The sequence below is a fragment of the Nymphalis io genome, chromosome 13 (assembly GCF_905147045.1).
Source record: "Nymphalis io chromosome 13, ilAglIoxx1.1, whole genome shotgun sequence".
Classification (NCBI taxonomy): Eukaryota; Metazoa; Arthropoda; class Insecta; order Lepidoptera; family Nymphalidae; genus Nymphalis; species Nymphalis io.
In genome coordinates, this window is record NC_065900.1 from 2,710,024 (window position 1) to 2,729,684 (window position 19,661).

The following is a 19,661-nucleotide window of genomic DNA, read 5'->3' on the forward strand; positions in this document are numbered from 1 at the left end:
AATAAAATTGTGTCCCGAATGACCTGACAAATTATGAAATTTCTGAAATTTATGAAATATAAACAGCGGCTTCCTTTTGTCTGTAAAGAGATAATAATCCAACAACGCGTTCGTTTTTTTTAAAGTATTCATTTATTTGTTGTGTTTTTTATACTTGGATTTATCTTATATTTTATTGATAATTAATGTAACATATTACTTATTGTATATTTTTAATTCATAATCTTAGACAGCATGTGGCAGGCGAAACTCGCTTGTCTGGCACTGCTGGTGCTACCAGCTGTGGCCAAGGATCTAGCAGACAACAAAGAAGATGAACTTCCTCAAGCTCAAGAATCAGATCTCATAAACTACGACGATTATAATCCATTCGGAGAAGACGAAAATGGTAAGATAAAAACTGTTAATTTAATTTAAATTATTCTACAAGTGAATGTCCCACTGCTGGGCGAAGGCCTCCTCTCTCTTTTTGAGGAGAAGGTTTTGGAGCTTATTCCACCACACTGTTCCAATGCGGGTTGGTGGAATACACAAGTGGCAGAATTTTAGTGAAATTTGCCAGGTTGCAGTTGCAGATTTCGTCACGATGTTTTCCTTCGCCGTCAAGCACGAGATGAATTATAATCACAAATTAAGCACATGAAAATTCAGTGGTGCTTGCCCGGGGTTGAACTCATCGGTTAAGATTCACGCGCTCTTGCCACTAGGCCATCTCAGCATCGTACAAGTATTAATAGTTAACGAAAGACAAAATATTTGTTTTATTGTTTTATTTATATTATACTCTTGATTTTTAATATGTAATAGTTCCAGCTTCTGTTTTAAATACGAAGACAATCAAATAAACGATGTTCTTTATTTGCAGCTATAATTGCTGAACGAGACTTTAGAGGATCAACGACAGGTACGAGTTGAATTTTCTAAATTTTCATCGCTTTGTCAAAATTAATACATTTTGAAAACTTTTACTTGTAACCCGCATTTACAGAGCTTAGAAAAAATATTAAGTTCCACTTCTGAGCACGAGTAACAGCTGAGGAGACAGCTCTTCTATTGTGTTTCTTTTCAATTTTGTTACTGAGGGGTTATATTTTAATACGTTATAAAATACATTTTTTTACCAACTTATAATCTAATTAAAATACTTTAATTGACGAGCCGGTTGGCGAGGTTGGTAGATACTTGCCTTTCACGCCGAAGGTTGTGGGTTCGATTCCCACTCAGGATAGACATTTGTGTGCATGAACATGTGTGTTTGTCCTAAGTTTGGGTGTAATTATCTATATAAGTATGTATTTACAAAAGAAAAGTAGTATACTGGTGGTAGGGCTTTGTGCAAGCTCGTCTGGGTAGGTACCACCCACTCATCAGATATTCTACCGCAAAACAGCAATACTTGATATTGTTGTGTTCCGGTTTGAAGGGTGAGTGAGCCAGTGTAATTACAGGCACAAGGGACATAAAATCTTAGTTCCCAAGGTTGGTGGCGCATTGGCTATAAGCGATGGTTGACATTTCTTACAATGCCAATGTCTAAGGGCGTTTGGTAACCACTTACCATCAGGTGGCCCATATGCTCGTCCACCTTCCTATTCTATAAAAAAAAAAAAAACAATTGTCTGGTTTCCATAGCACGAGCTTTGTACAAGCTTAATTTGGGATCAGATGGCCGTGTGTGAAAAATGTCCCAGGATATTATTATTATTATTAACTAAAATATAACGTTATTTTTAGCCACTCCTGGTTATCGCCGGCCATTACCACAAGTTACTAGAGGTACGAAATAAAACAACCTTTTTAAAATTTCAAATCTTTTATTTCTTTTTATTTTAAATAAAGACGTTAATATGATTTTTAATAAATTATTATATTTATTTAATGCCAACAAAACTCCTTTGTAGCACCAATAAGCCGATGCTTGGATATGGGACGGACATTTACTGATGGTGAAACTTGGAAGCGGGACAACTGCACACTCTGCCAGTGTTATAGCAACCGCGTCAATTGTTCAGTACTTCCCTCATGTCTGTCAAGTAAGTAATGCTTATTTAAATATGTATGATCTATGTTAAAAGAAACTATTTCAAAAGAAAACGTTTAAGTTCTATAAAATTCTAACCGATTTCACTTATAAACGTTACTCAGTGGGTGTTTCGTTAAATAATGATTTGTCTCTTTCTATCGTCATTAATTTCACATTTGTAAGAAGAAGACAGGCACGGCTTAACAAATCACGCCCTAAACAACTTTTATAATTAAAACTGTAACTGTTTCACAGTAAAAGCCTGTTAATGTCCCACTGCTGGGCTAAGGCCTCCTCTCCCTTTTTGAGAAGAAGGTTTGGAGCTTATTCCTCCACGCTGTTCCAATGCGGGTTGGTAGAATATACATGTGACATAATTTCAATGAAATTAGACGCATGTAGGTTTCCTCACGATGTTTTCCTTCACCGTCAAGCACGAGATGAATTATAATTACAAATTAAGCACATGAAAATTCAGTAGTGCTTGCCCGGGCTTGAACCCACGATCATCGGTTAAGATTCACGCGTTCTAACCACAAGACCATCTCGGCTTTTTTTTAACTGTTTAAAGTTTATCTTTATTTCGAAAACTTTTAATTGTTATTTTTAAATTCGTTTATTAAATATTAAATTTGGAGTATCGTTAAAAGCTATGTTTAATTTTAGCACCAACCACAAGCCGCCCTCTTCCACCGCCACCTCCGGCTGTAGCCGCTCAACCAACAGTTCCGATTAGAGGCTTTTCAGGCGAACCAGGTGTTGATGGCCCGCCCGGCCCGCCAGGTGTACCAGGAGTAAACGGTGTACCTGGTAGCCCTGGAATACCAGGGCCGGTTGGACCTATGCCTGATGTAAGTTTTGATACTATATTTACGGATCACAAATATATCTGTAATGATATCTCTTGTTGGATAATCTTTCTTGAGATTATCTGTTGTGCCGAATATTCAGCAGGATATCATCATGGCATGGTAGCATGCGCAAGCGTGGCCATGGCGCTCCTCGTTAAGACGGAAAGGGTGCCGCTGGTCTTTTAGTGGTTATTCCGATGTTCGGGGCGCACTCGGCGCCTTGGACACCAGCGAGCCCCACATACTCCCCCCATTGTTCCCGTGGGGGAAACGCGTAATGCGTTTTTCTAGAGTAAAAAAAAGAAGGATATCATCATCATAAAAACTATTATCAATAAATTGTTCAAAGGTTCAGTAAAAGATTAATAAAAATAGCTATGTGCAAAATACAAACTTTGGTCTTGTTCTAAATAAATAGTGAAGGAATCATTGAAATGTTTCAGGTGAATGCATACTTAGCTCAGTTGGCAGCTGCTGCCGGCGGAGATAAAGGTCCAGCGTTTGACCCGTACCATTACATGCAGGCTTCTGTAGGTTCTCCGGGAATTCGAGGAATACCAGGTATTATTAATTAAAATTAAAATTATCTATCATATTTATAGAAGAAATTCTGGAAAATAAAAAATATTTATGAAGTGGTTTTAGATTTTTGTTAAGTATTTGTAATGTTTCGTGTAATATTCGTTACATAAGTTGGAATATTTTAATTTGGATGCGAAAATAAATACATCAATAATAACGATTTTTAGGTCCGCAAGGTCCTCCTGGACCTCAGGGTTTCCAAGGTCCAAGGGGAGAACCTGGCGAACCGGGTCTTGCAGGACAACCGGGGCCTCCTGGAGAAAGAGGACCTCAAGGCCTACCAGGAAAAGATGTGAATACAAACATTTTTTTCAATATCGTTCTTATATTTTACTTCTTACTACTACTACTTTATATTCAAAGTGTTTAAAACAGTACAAAAATATATAGGACAACTGTTTTTTTTTTCTAAAGGGTACTCCTGGCGAAGATGGGGAACCTGGTCCAGTAGGAGTGGCCGGACAGCCGGGTCCACGTGGTATTCCGGGAATACCAGGAATTCAAGGATTAAAGGGTCATCGTGGCTTCGACGGGAAAGATGGCGCAAAGGGTGAACAAGGGCTTCCCGGAGAAAAGGGCCCAACTGGTTTACCTGGACAAATGGGGCCAGTGGGACCTATCGTAAGTTTTATCTGTAAAAATATACGTCATGTTAACTAATAGCAATATAATTATCTTAAAGTGAATTAAATGGCGGCAAACGAAGTTACTTGCAACCTCTAAGTCTCTACCAACATAAGAGATAAGTTCATAAAACCGTCCTCAGACCTATTGTCATGTACTACACTTGTATGTAATGGCCACTACATTGAAACTGACGAGACTCGGCGTTTATATATAATATAACACATGATTTAAAAGAGTCTACTTGAATTATATAATCTGATTTGATTAATTATTCATTAGGTTGTTTTGTCACATCTCAGTTTAGCAAAATTACGATTGTTACACAGGGCCCCGTGGGACCACGAGGTGAAAGAGGGCGAGAGGGTCCTCCTGGTACCCCAGGCATGCGTGGAGTTGATGGAGCACCTGGACCACCAGGTCTCATGGTATTGATATTTCTATTAACCATTGTATTTTTAAATATTATTAAGAACTCATTATTCTCATAAGAACAATATAGTTGTATATTATGATTATTTTAATCAAACAGTTATATTAATATTTTATTTTATTTAAAGGGTAATGTTGGAAAAACTGGTTCTCCTGGTTTTCCTGGATCACCCGGATTGAAAGGCGAACAAGGACTTAATGGACCCAAAGGTAGTCAAGGTATGCAAGGTCCACGTGGTGAACCCGGACGTCCGGGTCAGCCCGGAGAAGTAGGTCCAACGGGATTGGCAGGACAAGATGGAATACCTGGTGAGAAAGGAATTCAAGGACAAGCTGGTTCTGCGGGACCTCAAGGTTTCACGGGACCAAGAGGTACTCCAGGAGTATCTGGCGATCCTGGAATTCCTGGTTCCAAAGGCATGCCGGTAATTATCTAGGTGTTAAATACTCAATCAATCTATCATCATCTTTATCAAACGTCAATATTTTCAAACACATTATTTTTAGGGACAACCTGGGGAACGAGGAACAAAAGGTGATTCAGGCATAAGAGGAGAAACCGGATCTCCGGGACCAAGAGGCTTGCCAGGAAGCATTGGACCAGAAGGGAAAAGAGGAAAACGGGGCTTACGGGGGCCAGCTGGAAATGTAGGGCCTCAAGGTGAAAGAGGTTTACAAGGACTAAGAGGATTACCGGGTATTGATGGTCCTGCAGGTCTGAAAGGTCAAGCAGGTGATAGAGGGAGTGTTGGTCTTCCGGGATCTAAAGGTAGTGCTGGTGATGCCGGCAGACCTGGTCCCCAGGGACTTCCAGGAACAAGAGGCATAATGGGTAGACCAGGAATAACTGGCAAGTCGGGACCACCTGGTGAAAGAGGTATACCTGGTGCCGATGGAAGGCCTGGTGAGCAAGGATTACAGGGCTTGCAAGGACCACCTGGCTTGATAGGCAGCCCTGGAGAAAGAGGATTGCAGGCAAGATTTTTTTTTACTTTAAGTTACATATGACAGTTACTACTATTGTCTTTTTCACTATGACCATTCTGTCCAGTAATTTTCATAAAATCGTTTTCTTTTAGTCTGAAGCATATATGCTAACATTTTAATATACATATATATATATATATATATTTTGTTTATGTCAACGACGAGAAAAATGCATAGCACCAGATGCAATACTGAAAAGATTTGAGAATAGTTTGGTCTATTATATACATAAAATTAAGTAATGCCAATAATTATAGAGGTTTTTACAGCCTGTGAAAATATTATTAATTCATAAATATTCATTTTAGGGTGAGCCAGGTAAAGATGGCGAAATTGGTCAACCCGGACCTGTAGGCCCTAAAGGAGACGCAGGGCGAGATGGTAGCCCTGGCGCTCAAGGCCCACAAGGCCCTGTGGGTGCTACAGGCGAACGAGGTCCTACAGGGCCACCCGGACCCACTGGTTTCCCTGTAAGTGTATACAATTATCCTTACTCGTATTATAATTGCAAAATTGACTATGTTTGTTTATTTGTTTGTTACGCTTTCATGTCTTAACTTATCAACCGATCATCCTCTTCGTGTCACCCTCATAAACGGGCGAAGCTAAGGGCGAAAACTAGTCTACTACATTGTATTTACTTTAAGCATTTACATGTCATGTATAGTTGAATGTTAACAAATGTTAACTGATACATTTGTTGTAGGGTATGCCTGGATCAGCTGGTTTGCCAGGATCTGCTGGAAAAGATGGTGAGCCTGGAGTATCTGGTCCTGCTGGACCACCCGGACCTATTGGACCACGTGGTGAAAGAGGTTTTTCAGGCGAAAGAGGTATCCCAGGTCAACCTGGTACGTCTGGAGAAAAAGGCGAAACTGGAGCTCAAGGGTTCGACGGATTACCGGTATTTATTATAAATATTAGTCTATAAATTTTTTTTCTGCAATTCTACTAATAACTAATTACTAATTATATTATTAAGGGCCCTGAAGGACCAAGAGGGAGTAAAGGTCATCCAGGACCAATTGGTGCAATGGGAATGCCTGGACCACGTGGCTTAACTGGTTTCGCTGGTGAGAAGGGTGACAGAGGGTCAGTTGGTCCACAGGGCCCCGAAGGACCGCAAGGTAATAAGTTACTACTTTAATCAACCCATTTTACAAGTACAGTCACAAAAAATAATATAAGGTTGATAATAAGTATGTCTATTTGTATTTGGAATTTATAATTTACGATATCTTTAGTGTTCATTTATATCAAAGATTATTTATTATATTGTAATAATGTACAGGTCGCCAGGGCGAACAAGGACCCCAGGGTCCAGTTGGACCAACTGGACCACCGGGAGAACCAGCCGAGAGAGGTGAGCCTGGAACTCCAGGCCTACCAGGAGAACCAGGTGCACCTGGTTCAACTGGAGATCGTGGTCATCCGGGAATACAAGGAAACCCGGGTTTATCTGGACCACCGGGTCTTACTGGCATGCCTGGATTAAAAGGTGATCGAGGCTATGCAGGTGCTAAAGGGCAGCAAGGAGCTCCTGGAAATCCAGGTAAAGTTTATTCAGGAATGCTTTAATGATTCTTTTAATATAAAAATTAAATACAAGAGATAAGAAGACAAAAAAATATTTCTTTATTGTAAAGGAATACCTGGAGAACCTGGACAAAGAGGATTATCCGGACAAATAGGAGCCAAAGGTACACGAGGTGACCAGGGTGCTAAGGGCGATATAGGACATGCTGGATTGCAAGGAAGACCAGGAGATTTAGGGCCACCCGTAAGTATGAATGTATCACATACTTTGATACAGACTATTAAAAAAAATAGTATAATAATAATACCGAAAACACAACAAATTTTAATACACATAGCTTATACTTTTATTTATTTCTAGGGTCCACAAGGTAGTCCAGGACCAACGGGTTCACCAGGCATTCCAGGTGCTAAAGGGGCAACTGGCGATTCGGGTAGATCAGGTCCTCCTGGACCTCAAGGTATAGCTGGACCACAAGGGCCTGAAGGAACAAAGGGTGAAAGAGGTAGTGAAGGAGAGATTGGGCCGCAGGGACCACCTGGCTCTCCTGGTTCACCTGGAGAACGAGGTCCAAGTGGCTTACAAGGATTAGTTGGAGCCCCTGGACCTCAAGGCCTAAGGGGTGTGCAGGTAATAAATTGTTTAACTATTATTATTATGATATTTGTACAATAAAACAATTTGTTGTTAGGTAAATTATTTATTATAGCAAATAAGATTTATGTCATAAGGAGACATTCATTATTTTAACTTTACGTGATATGTTTTATACTAATTCGTATAACAAAAATTGTTAATAGGGTGAGAGTGGTATGCCAGGAAAGCCTGGTGCTGACGGAGCACCAGGACCTACTGGAGCACCTGGTCTACAAGGACCTTCAGGGCCTATGGGTGAGCCAGGACCAGAAGGTCGTCCAGGAAAACTTGGTCAGCCTGGTATACCGGGACGGCCAGGAGACAAAGGACCGATAGGACAACCAGGACAATCAGGACCACCGGGTCCACCAGGCTTACAGGTTGAATGAATATGATAATCATAAAAATTTAAAAAAAAAAATGTAAATATAATTAATTTTATGATGTATTTGATTTATTAAGGGTTCACCTGGTTCTTCTGGTCCACCTGGACCCACTGGAGAAAGAGGACCTAGAGGCGAATCCGGACCTCCCGGTGTCGATGGACCTCAGGGTCCTGCTGGAAAACAAGGACTACCTGGCATGGATGGTCTTAAGGGCGAACGCGGTGAAGCTGGACTCGACGGAGCTAAGGGTCATGCAGGTATACCTGGACTACCAGGTATGATGGGTGCTCCTGGGCGAATTGGTGACAGAGGTCTTCCAGGATCAATTGGACCACCAGGAAAAGACGGAGACGCGGGTCCAAGAGGTATAAAAATTGTTATTCAACAGTGTTGTTATAAATATATTCTTAATCTAATATCAACATTGTATTTATGTATTTTTACGATATATATGTATGTATATGAATAATTAAACATTTTTATCATTAAGGTATGGACATGATATTATATGAAAATTTTTACAGTGATTTCTATGATAACTAAAATGTTAATAAAAATGATAGGTCCACCTGGTCGTGACGGAAGTCCTGGACCTCTTGGTCCAAGCGGTCCGCCTGGTGGTCGTGGATCTCCAGGGGAACCTGGACGTCACGGTACCCCAGGACCAGCTGGTCCACCTGGCCCGCCCGGCCCACCTGGAGAAGGTCTAGCGTACGATGCTGCTGCTATCGCTGCTATGTTACAACAAGGTACATAGAACTTAGTAAGCTTAGTAAATTATTAAATAAATGACATATATAATATATTAGTACAAATAAATACTTTATTTATACTACTATTTAAACATTCAGTATATTTAGTATATTACATTTATATTATTATTTATAATACATATATATATTTGAATGAATATATATAAATACAGATTACCGGACGTAATGGTAATTTGAATAGTCTCCATGTTTATCAAAAGCGTTTAAAGGCATTCCTAACATAATAGATTTAAACTCACAAATACTAATGCATAAACTTTGTTTTAAAGGTTCAATTAAAGGCCCGGACCCATTAGGTGATGATCCCAATAGTATGCCACCTCGTTTCTTCAAAGATGATATGAGCCCGGAAGAAAGAAAGAGAATTGTAATGAAAGCATACGAACGACTCAAAGTATCTCTCGATAAATTTTTGAAACCAGACGGATCTAAGGAAGCTCCAGCAAAAACATGCGGTGACATTAAATATCACCACCCTGAATTTACGAGTGGTATGTTTATGATTTAAAATATGTTTAAGTGTTATTACAAATAATAAAACCTGAAACATTCTACATCAGCCTCGTCATTAATAAAACTTGAAAACTAACAAAACTTAAACCTTACTTATTATAAGCGTTGATAAGAAACAGTTTAGTTAAACACTGATTTCTCTCTTTCTGTGATTATTGATTTGAAATTGTAAAGAAGAAGACACAACATTGTTTAACTAATAACCCGCTAAACAACGCTTATAAGTAACTAATTTTAACTATTATTAGGCTGTCCGTAATTAATTTTAACTATCACTAAACATTTAATTTATTTTTATCATACTTGCTATGTTATTCGGCAAATAATGCGTCAATTACTCTTTTGTTTACTCATTAAGTAATAGGTTCATATGTGTTTTATAATAGTTTTTGTTGTTTAAGCAAATGCTTGTATATTGTACTATGATAGGCGTGTAATATTCCAGGTCAGTATTGGATTGATCCTAATGGTGGAGACTACAACGATGCTATATTAGTACATTGTGATATGGCAACTAGTGCAAGCTGCGTGTTCCCAAAGCCGATGATGTCAGAAGATCTTACGCATACAGGCAGAAATGAAGCGTGGCTTAGCGAAATTGATAACGGATTTACGGTAACATTATACCTTATTAAAAACAGTAATGAGTCAGGTGAAGACGGATAAGATCTTCATGATAAATAAATGTATTCCACAGATTTTGTAATTATCGTGTTATTTAAAATTGGATATAGATGATATTTTATGAGCATGACTTAGTTGCGTCGTAACTTTAAAAACCTAAAACAAAAAGCCTTTTATAGTAAGAGGTTATTATAGAAGAGTTTGGTTGCGATTTTTTATTGAATAAATTTTACAATTGTAATTATTTATTTAATATATAAATGGTATTAACACATATTCAGATAAATTTATGTAAAAACTGGTTGTGTAGCCAAATATCTATATAATAAAAGATAAAAAAAACATTACAGATTTCTTACAAAGCCGATAACAGTCAGCTCACATACCTCCAGCTTCTATCTATGAGAGCAGTTCAGAATGTGACGCTACACTGTCGCAATACTGTCGGATATTATGATCCAGCCACCAGAAATTATAAGCACGGGGTGAAGCTACTTGCGTTTAATGATGCGGAGATTCTACCAAAAGCTAATAACAGACTTAGATATAAGGCTTTATTGGATGAATGTCAGGTAAGCGTAAACCATCAATGATGAATTTAGATTAATATACACTTTATCTTGCATTTCATCAAACTAGAAGTTCAAAACAAAATGTATGTTGGGTCTTATAATTCCGAAACACCGACTGTTTGATTAGTGGTTATAAGACCGTAGATTCCGAGGGTCCGAACCACAGGTCCGGCTTTGCGTTCTTCAAATTTGGTTCTTTGTTGGTCCTGCGCCTGAACTTTTTTCGGTTGTGACGGAATTGCCGTCCCTGAGAATGATGACATTTCTTTTTTTATATATTAGGAAGGCGGACTTGCATATGGGCCACCTGATGGTAAGTGGTCACCAACGCCCATAGACATTGGCATTGTAAGAAATGTTAACCATCGCTTGCCACCAATGCGCCACCAACCTTGGGAACTAAGGTGTTACGTCCCTTGTGCCTGTAATTACACTGGCTCACTCACCCTTCAAAGCGGAACAAAACAATACCTAATTAATAAATATATAAATAATTACCAAGTACTGCTGCTTTGCGGTAGAATATCGGATGAGTGGGTGGTACCTACCCAGACGAGATTGCACAAAGCTCTACCACCAGTAAAATAATAATAACCACCAGGAATAGAGTGCACCTGTGTTTGCGGACATATTTGTGCACTATAATATAACACTCCTTGAATATGAAGATTTGTCTGAAATCGGTTCCGAGAATATCATCATAATCCAGATATTTGTACTGATAAAGATTATTAGAACACAAGTTGAGTCGTCACATGTCATGTTTAATAAAAACAAAATGCGTTGCAGCACAAGAAACAAGAATGGGCGAAGACCATTGTCCAATACGAAACAGATAAGCCTGGGCGTCTCCCGCTCCTGGATGTGGCGGTACGTGACGTCGGTAGACACGAGCAAATGTTCAGGATCGAAATGGGTCTTGCCTGCTTCAGTTAAAATGAATTTGCAAATGGTAATAATAGGGAATGTAATTTTTAAGTGTTTAGTAAATTTTTTTCACAATTTTTTAAAAAGTTTTTATACATTTTTTAAGCCAGATTAGCATTTTTAGTTAAAATATATATCCTAGTAAATCAGTGTGTAGTAAAGATTTTGTAGTTAAATGATTCATTTACTGAAATGTGCTTGGAATTAATTGTATAGGTTTAATGAATGACTCAAATATTAGCTAATAATGTGGAATAAAACAAAGTGCTTAATTGTATAATTTTTATAATAATAATTAACAATAATTTTAGCATAACATTGTACTTAGTACTTAACAATGTATAATTTTTTCTAAGTCGTCACAACATTTTAGAATAATTTACAAAGATCCTCTTAGGCTGTGTGCTTTGTACATAATTGTAAATATTCCTTATTTTATTTAGATTATTGCCTAATAAGAGTCGTACCTCGCCAAATATATTAAACTATTGTAATTTTAAATAAAACGTATATAGCCGTAAATATATATAAAATTATATCTGTGTTTAATTATAAGATTTTTACTTTTGTAATGTTTAATCAAAAATAAACAAATTTTATTCAAAATGTTGTTGTAATTATTGTTTAGGTTGAATATTTAATGTATTTAATTGCGATCATTTTATTTATTTACCGATATATCAATTTTGAAATACTGTTCATACGTTATATCAGTAATTTATTAGGCATATTATTCGTCACAGGAATTCTTCCTCAGACATGAAACGAAAGGCGGCTTGTCACAGGAACACTTGGTGCATTTCTCGTCAACCGTCACTTCGTCACCAACACTGAGGGTCATGTTGCCGAAGGAGCACTGTGCGTTGACACTTTTGAGATTAAGACCACGAATGACTTTCGATGTGTCGGTTGCTGGAGAAAAAAATCACGATTAGTATAAATGTGTGTAACACTGCTTACCTAACTCCAGTTTGCAATGAAAATTTTCTTTTATAAAATCCCCATTACTTTTATAGGGATTCGAACCCGGGACTTGTTAAAAGTAAGCTTCATTAACATTTTATAAGATTTATAAAAATATTTACACGATTATTTATGGGCAGCGGATTGATGTCATCATGCCTAGTGAGTTGGTAGACACTCAACATATACAGGAAACTAAACACAGACAGTATTTCGTAAGACTATTATTTACTATTATAGATTCCTGACAATATTACATTAGTAATATTTTGAATTACAAATAAAACAACTAAAAAAATATTCTTTAGTAATAATTCGGTAACATTTTGTTGAACTATTCGAGTTTTACGAAAAAATATGTTACTATATATTATTAGAACGAGACGCACCCGCGGTTTCACCCGCGTATAACTTAAAGAAATCACTACAAGCAGACTTATAATATTTTAGTATATGTAACATTTTTAGTATTATTTTTGTGGGATATTCGTATTTATTGGTTTTCGCCGCACCCAGATCTAGACAGGGACTTATACAATTAGCCATGAGAAAAACAGCATTCCCTTGCTATTCCGACATACTTGAATGTCTTTCTCTGTGCTTTATTTATTGTGACTGCGAAACGATACCTTCACATACAATGGTGTCAATTTATGTTAAAACTATTGAATACAGACAGAGGTCCACCAGGTCCCTGTTATCAGGGAGCGTCGTGCGTCTCCGACATACCTATAGATGACAAACCATGCATATAACTCAATGCTATAGGCTAAAGCGCGGCAGTCGGCGCGCTTTACATAAACGCGTGCTGCTGTGTATGCTGAACCCTATTTGATATGATTGATCATAGATCATAGATCTGAGCTCAAGTTGCATTGGAAAAATCTGTGTCTCAGAAACTGTTCATTTTTGAACTCTCTTTTGTTCCTATAACTTTCTATCATCATAAGTTTACAGACTATCATTTATAGGTAAGCTGAGGTTTCAGCCAATTGAACTGAACTGATTTTATAGCAATTTTACCGAATAAATGTTTAAATTGTTTCTTCAAATTGATATAACCTTTTTATTTATAAACCGATTGAAATACTTATAACATACACTAAATTTGAAATTTCCTACAATACATTAGTGAAAACCGCACCCAAAACAGTTAAGCCGTTTTTAAGATTAGTGCCCACAAACGGAGACAAAGAGACAAACAGGCAAAAATTCTAACAATCACTGTTTTGGGTTCTGTTGTGTTAAATAAGAGTTTTATTCATATATCTTCCATGTACAGACAGTGATCAGTTGCATTTTTTTATATATGATCTTTATTTAAAAAGTACTATGAGCGAATGAAGATTTTAATCTTACAAAAACACTGTTACTGCAAACAGCAAATGTATGCCGGTACATTGACACTCAATGTGACAAAAATGTTGAAAACTTACTAAAAGTGATATGCTATTTTGGTGCGTCTATGCTTTGAATATTACAATTTTCGTAATCGAATTCGCTTATCAACATTCTGACACTTTCATTCGTTTCTAATTCCCAACAAATTAGTTCCACAAGCCATAATAAATGTACTTACGACATTGAAAGGCAATTGGACAACTCTTCATGTTTCCAATGAAGATAGGAGCGCAGTTTTCAAATATTTTATCTTGATAATGGATTTCCAGGCCGCAATTGATATCTCTGCAGGTGGATGGGTCGTCATAAGAACCGTTCCACTGGGCCGTGCAGATACAGGACTTGCGAGTGTTCGCCGGCTCAAATGGTTGACCTTCCTTATACGTTTTTCCGTCAACTTCGCAAGTTTTCAAACTAGCGATTGCGTCTTTACCTAAAAAATGTAGATTATGAAATAGTAATGTGTGTGTAATCTGAATAGTAGTTGTTGGGCCGATATAACTAAATTTGAGCCAATTGTGATTTGTAATAGGATATTTACACCATGCGAGACTGCCGTGCGAAGGTCTTGTGTTAAGAAGACAAAGTCACATCCTAAATCACATGGTCGTCGGGAATTGACTGTGTAAGGAATGGTTCATACTTCTGACAGTGCCAGAGAGAGAGAGAAAGAGAGAGAGAGAGAGAAAGAGAGAGAGACATCCGATGGCCTATTCGAGTAAATTTTTGGTAGCGAACAATTTTCTTTATAACCGAACAGATTGAATTGAAACTTTTATTTTATTTCTTTTCCACGATCAAAAGTTCCTATAGAGTCTAGTAGATAGAATATATGCATGCAATTTTATAGTACGTGTTTAAATATACGTAGTTGTCATTAGCCATGTGTTGAATACGTTTAAGAAGAGACAATAGATCATTCGCACTGTTCCGGTGCAACGCTGTTTATGATGAGCTCGAAGCGAGCTTACTATTGTATTCTAAAATAACGTGGCAAATTGATCACGTATTAAATCATGTGCTAATAATAAAGCTCACTAAGTCACGATGATTTCTATATTAATTTGAAATATATTATAGAAAAAATTATGGCATATAATAATTATATATTTTTTTAAATACTAGATTCCACCCGCTTGTGTTAAACAACGTATATGCAAAATTTCATGATGATTGAATAGTTAAGATGTTAAAGCGGAACAAACAAATAGATAAACAAACTCACTTTCCTAATTATTGTCTAACTTACGAGACTAAAAACAAGCAATTTGTAGAAATGGTCACAAAAATATTAAGAAAAATATATGTATATAAAAATTATATAAATACACACATGTACAAAACGTATAGGATATTCTAGTAAAAAAAAAAAACTTACCGCAGACAGTACCCGTACTGCAACATGAGTCCAGCTCGTATGTATTGATGCATTCTTGCTTCATATCAGAGTCGAAGGTCTCGACACAGTCTACAGCAGCGCAGTCGAACTGCGGCCCTGCGGTAACGCTGCAACTGCACGCTTGGGAACACGGATTGTTGATCAGGTTTTGTGGGATCATTGACCTGTCAGCGTAGGGAGTTCCTCTAAAAGTATTATATAGAAAACACAATTTAGTTATACAAGTCGTAACAATAGTTTGTAAATTATAATAATCGATTGATTACCTACTACGATTTATATTGAGTTATCAAAAATTATATTTAAATAATAAGTATATTATGTTGAATTTAGTGTAATAAGATCATACATAGCTTATTCATTGTAATTGTCAAGTTAAAAAAGTTCTGTCTGTATGCGCTAATGCGAAGGTTGTGGTATTTCCAAGTGGCCGGTCATGAGGTCATGTCTTTGTTTGACAGGTGATAAACAACTGCAAAAACGGGGCCAGTTCTTGGATTTATAAGGTCAACTTTATTCAAGGCTTGTATATTGTATTAAGTTAAAAAACACAATTAACAAAGACATGATAATGACAAAAGTTATAAAAAGGTTGTCTTGACTTTAATTGTTTAGTTACGGATACAATCAATATATTTTACAAAAAAAAAACGAATTTATTCAAAATAAGGTTATATAGAATCTTAGAAATAGCACATTTACGGCCTTACTTATAATTATTGTTTAACGGATGGTTAGTTAAACACTTTCTCTTTCTTTCGTCAATTAATTAACATTTAAAAAAAGGATAAATTGCTTGACAAAAAGTTATCGCGTTAGACAATATTTTGAGGTAAAGCCGCTAAAATTAATACAAACAAAGGTTGGTTTTCTCAGGAAATCATGGCCCCATTTTTGTCCAATTGCATTTTCATACAGCGACAATTAGTACCGTAGCTATTAAAAAATGTATCTATCTATATATCTATCTATGTAAACTTTTATAGAATCCTTAATGATAATAATTCTTATGAAATAATTAATAAAAGAAACCTGATAATTACCTACCTATAATAACACATGTTAGGATTTGGGTGGAGATCAGGACACAAAAATGCTTCTGGGCAAATGGTGGTGTTGTCAGCTTTCGGTAGCGCGGTGCAGCCTAACTCCATGTAAAAGCCGGCCAGATCACATTCGCCTGCTAAATCACCTAGCGCCGAACCGAAACCTGAAAAAATAAACAATGACATCATTAATTTTGACAGACGCACTCTCTATTCCCACACTCTCATGATCCACTGGGACGGCAATAATAATTCGACACGACTGAAAGATCTCAAGGCAGGCTTTAAGTGCTTTCGGAGGCTCCGGGCTGAGAAATTTTCGACTGAAAATCCCAATTGCTTTTTATCAGGCTGTCCTATAATATTACATTACTTTGCTGGTGTGCATCATCTTGGTTGGTGGAATAATCTCTAAGCATTCTTGGTAAGAGGAGAATGGACCCTTGCATAACAGAGGGACATTAACGGTTGCAACTTAACCTTTCTTTTACTACTTTGTTGTCATATATTACAAACTATAAATATATGACAAAATATAAATAAAAGGCGTTCGTATAAGAGACCATCTCTAAGTCTACATTAATGAGATAGAGAAACGCCATCCCTATTATACAAAAAAAATCTATTAACCCATATTATAAAAATAGAGCAATTAAAGGTAAGAAGTTAAATTCATTCTTGTTTATATATAAAATGAAATATATTTAAGTCTACGTAATGTATTCATTTATAATGATAAATATTGTATATACATATATTTAAATTTTTCTTTCTATTTTTTTTTATAAATTAATTAACATTGCAATTTTATTTTAACTAAATATACTCGTACTTTATAAGAATGATAAACATTAAGCAATTATAGTAATTGCCTTGTTTTATAAAAAGTACCTTATCGAAAGTTATTTATTTACCATATATTTATTTAATTTCAAATTTTCAAATAACTTTTGCCATTAACATAGTAATTGGTTCTATATTACAATTGAATTATAAAAGGTGTGTTTATAATCAAAAATATATTAAATTGAATATAATTTATATTTTCTCGGTAAATCAATCAAATTGTGTAGGACGAGTTCTCATATTGATAAATATTGTTATGACACAAGTTATATACAATATCAAAAATGATACATAGCTATATATGTATATAAACACATAACATATGTTTATTGTATGTTATGGAAATGTATTGAAAATAAGTTACAATACATTGGTTTATCGTTTGTATCAGAAATTAAATTGTTTATTTTGGAATAATTCAATTTAGGTTTAATTTGACGGTTTGAACTAGCAATTAACGAAAACACGGTTCCTAATTTAAATTGATTTTATAAAATTAATTACTATTTCACGATTACTGTCCAGTTATGTAAATTTACAATTATTTATTTAAAACTTTTCCATTATATGTCAATGCAAATTTCAATAAGCGAAAAGTTTACTCTTTTCCTCAAACAATGTACTCAAAGTATATTTAATAAATTTATCAAATTATTTATGTTATTCGATTTCATGAAAGAAATTTTAATGAAACGTAAAAAAATAAATAAAATTAAGGTTAAGGTTCCGACTAAATAAAATAAAATTAAAGAATTATAAAGTAATACTAATTTATACTTACTTATCACAAATAAATAAATTGAAGTTTTCATGGTTGATATGGCGACACTTTTTGACTATATATTTTAGATATTTCTAAACGGATACGATGTCTCAATGTTATAAGCTACTTATTAAGACACGTGTGACCAAACCAGAATATAGTTTCACAATGGGCGGTATCGATGGCTTCGCTTGACGTATTTAAAACACTCGATTGTATTTACGCCTACGCGTATTTTGTCTTAAGTTACTTATAGTATTTGAGACGGCAAAGTGTATTTGCTAATTAAAACAAGCAGGAAAATTATATTAAAATAACCAAGTCTATATAAGTAAAATTTAAACAACGTTTCTAATTTACTTTAAAAATACTGGAATGAAAGTACTCCGGGTAAATTGCTTGGACATGAAAGAAAACAGAAGTTTGTTAATAATACCAAATTAAAAGTATATACCTCAAGCTAGTTTTACATATATAGTTATATAGAATTTTCTTCAAATGATATGAATAATATATTAAACTTAATAGACTCGATCATGACAGAGAAGGATGGAATCAACATAAAAATCAACTTACATTGGCGATTGATTCATTGATTCTATAACTCATAATGTTTTTTTTTTTGTGAAATTGAGTATAAGTGTAAGATTGCCTTAATAAAGCCATTAACGAAGAAAACTAATAACAAAGATGTTAAGAATGTTAGTCTATTAAGTGTACGAGAATGACAGCTACAAAGGAGTATGTAATGTCACGTAGCTCACGCCTTTAAGTTTAAGAAAAAATACACTTCTGCATCGCCGTCCGCTGTCAACGCATACAATTTTTCACAATTTATATATATATACAATATAGTCTACAAAAGCTATTAAAGACTTAAGTTCAAGTTTATTACCAGTTTTATCAATGATTGTAAAACAGTTACTTAACTCTAAATCACAAAATTATTACGAACTAGCTGTACCCGCGGTTTCACCCGCGTATAACTTTAATAAATCACAAAGGACAGACTTATAATATTTTAGTATTTATAACATTTTAGTTGTATGTTCGTGGGATATTCCCATTTATTGGTTTTCGCCGCACCCGGATCTAGATAGGGCAACATACAAATGGCCATGAGAAAAACAGCATTCCCTTTAATCTATTCCGACATACTTGAATGACATACTTCTCCTGTGCTTTATTTTTTGTGACTGCAAACGATACCTTTACAGAAAATTGTGTTCTTTTAAAACTAAGTATATATTTTGTAAGTATAAGTATTCAACAATAGTTTTACTGATATATCTTCCATGTACACACGCCGATCAGTAACATTTTTAATATATATAATAGAAGATATCACAGCCTCAATTTCACTCAAGCTTTTCTTACTGTTTATAATCTCTTTGTACATGAAACACCCACTCTGAAACCAGAACCAAAAATTGGAGTCATCCGCGTTCGGTGAGACCTTTTTATATTAAAATAACAGACTACCATACAACATTTATCCTTTTACGGGCGAGCGGGCAATAGGTAGTTAAGTATAGTATCAAAAAACCAAAAAAACCACGCCAACCGGCTCGTCAAATTTTTACCCTAACAAAATATATTACAAACGAATACAGACAGAGGTTTACCAGGTCCCTGTTACCAGTGAGCACCGTCCACCAACGCCAAATCTGCGTTGAATGCATAATAACTTAATGCATATAACAGCGCGGCAGTCGGCGCGTTATACATATACGCGTTTAACCGACGTATGTCCACCATAAACTGAACCCTATTTAA

General features: G+C 35.8%; 2 protein-coding genes across 3 annotated transcripts; one reads left to right on the plus strand and one right to left on the minus strand.

Annotated features, from left to right (window-relative positions):
• Positions 1–234: 234 nt before the first annotated feature.
• LOC126772782 (collagen alpha-1(I) chain-like) lies at positions 235–11,604 on the plus strand. The gene is made up of 24 exons (XM_050493359.1): positions 235–388; positions 866–904; positions 1,735–1,776; positions 1,902–2,033; positions 2,690–2,874; positions 3,318–3,435; positions 3,624–3,748; positions 3,871–4,077; positions 4,410–4,508; positions 4,641–4,937; positions 5,020–5,487; positions 5,808–5,969; positions 6,206–6,403; positions 6,482–6,626; positions 6,791–7,051; positions 7,146–7,279; positions 7,397–7,666; positions 7,837–8,052; positions 8,135–8,423; positions 8,622–8,807; positions 9,101–9,322; positions 9,790–9,959; positions 10,319–10,540; positions 11,330–11,604. The coding sequence occupies exons 1-24, from the start codon at positions 235–237 to the stop codon at positions 11,474–11,476; spliced, it is 4,488 nt and encodes a 1,495-aa protein (XP_050349316.1). The 3' UTR covers positions 11,477–11,604.
• Positions 11,605–11,726: 122 nt separating this feature from the next.
• LOC126772850 (uncharacterized) lies at positions 11,727–19,651 on the minus strand. 2 transcript variants are annotated; one of them, XM_050493456.1, is made up of 5 exons: positions 19,511–19,651; positions 16,278–16,440; positions 15,210–15,415; positions 14,010–14,264; positions 11,727–12,379 (listed from the first exon to the last, which is right to left on the minus strand). In XM_050493456.1, exons 2-5 carry the CDS (start codon positions 16,382–16,384, stop codon positions 12,198–12,200), a joined length of 750 nt encoding a protein of 249 aa, XP_050349413.1. In that variant the 5' UTR covers positions 16,385–16,440; positions 19,511–19,651; the 3' UTR covers positions 11,727–12,197. The 2 variants fall into 2 exon arrangements, with proteins under 2 accessions (XP_050349413.1, XP_050349412.1); XM_050493455.1 differs by lacking the exon at positions 19,511–19,651 and adding an exon at positions 17,904–18,166 and having other exon boundaries at positions 11,728–12,379.
• Positions 19,652–19,661: the final 10 nt, after the last annotated feature.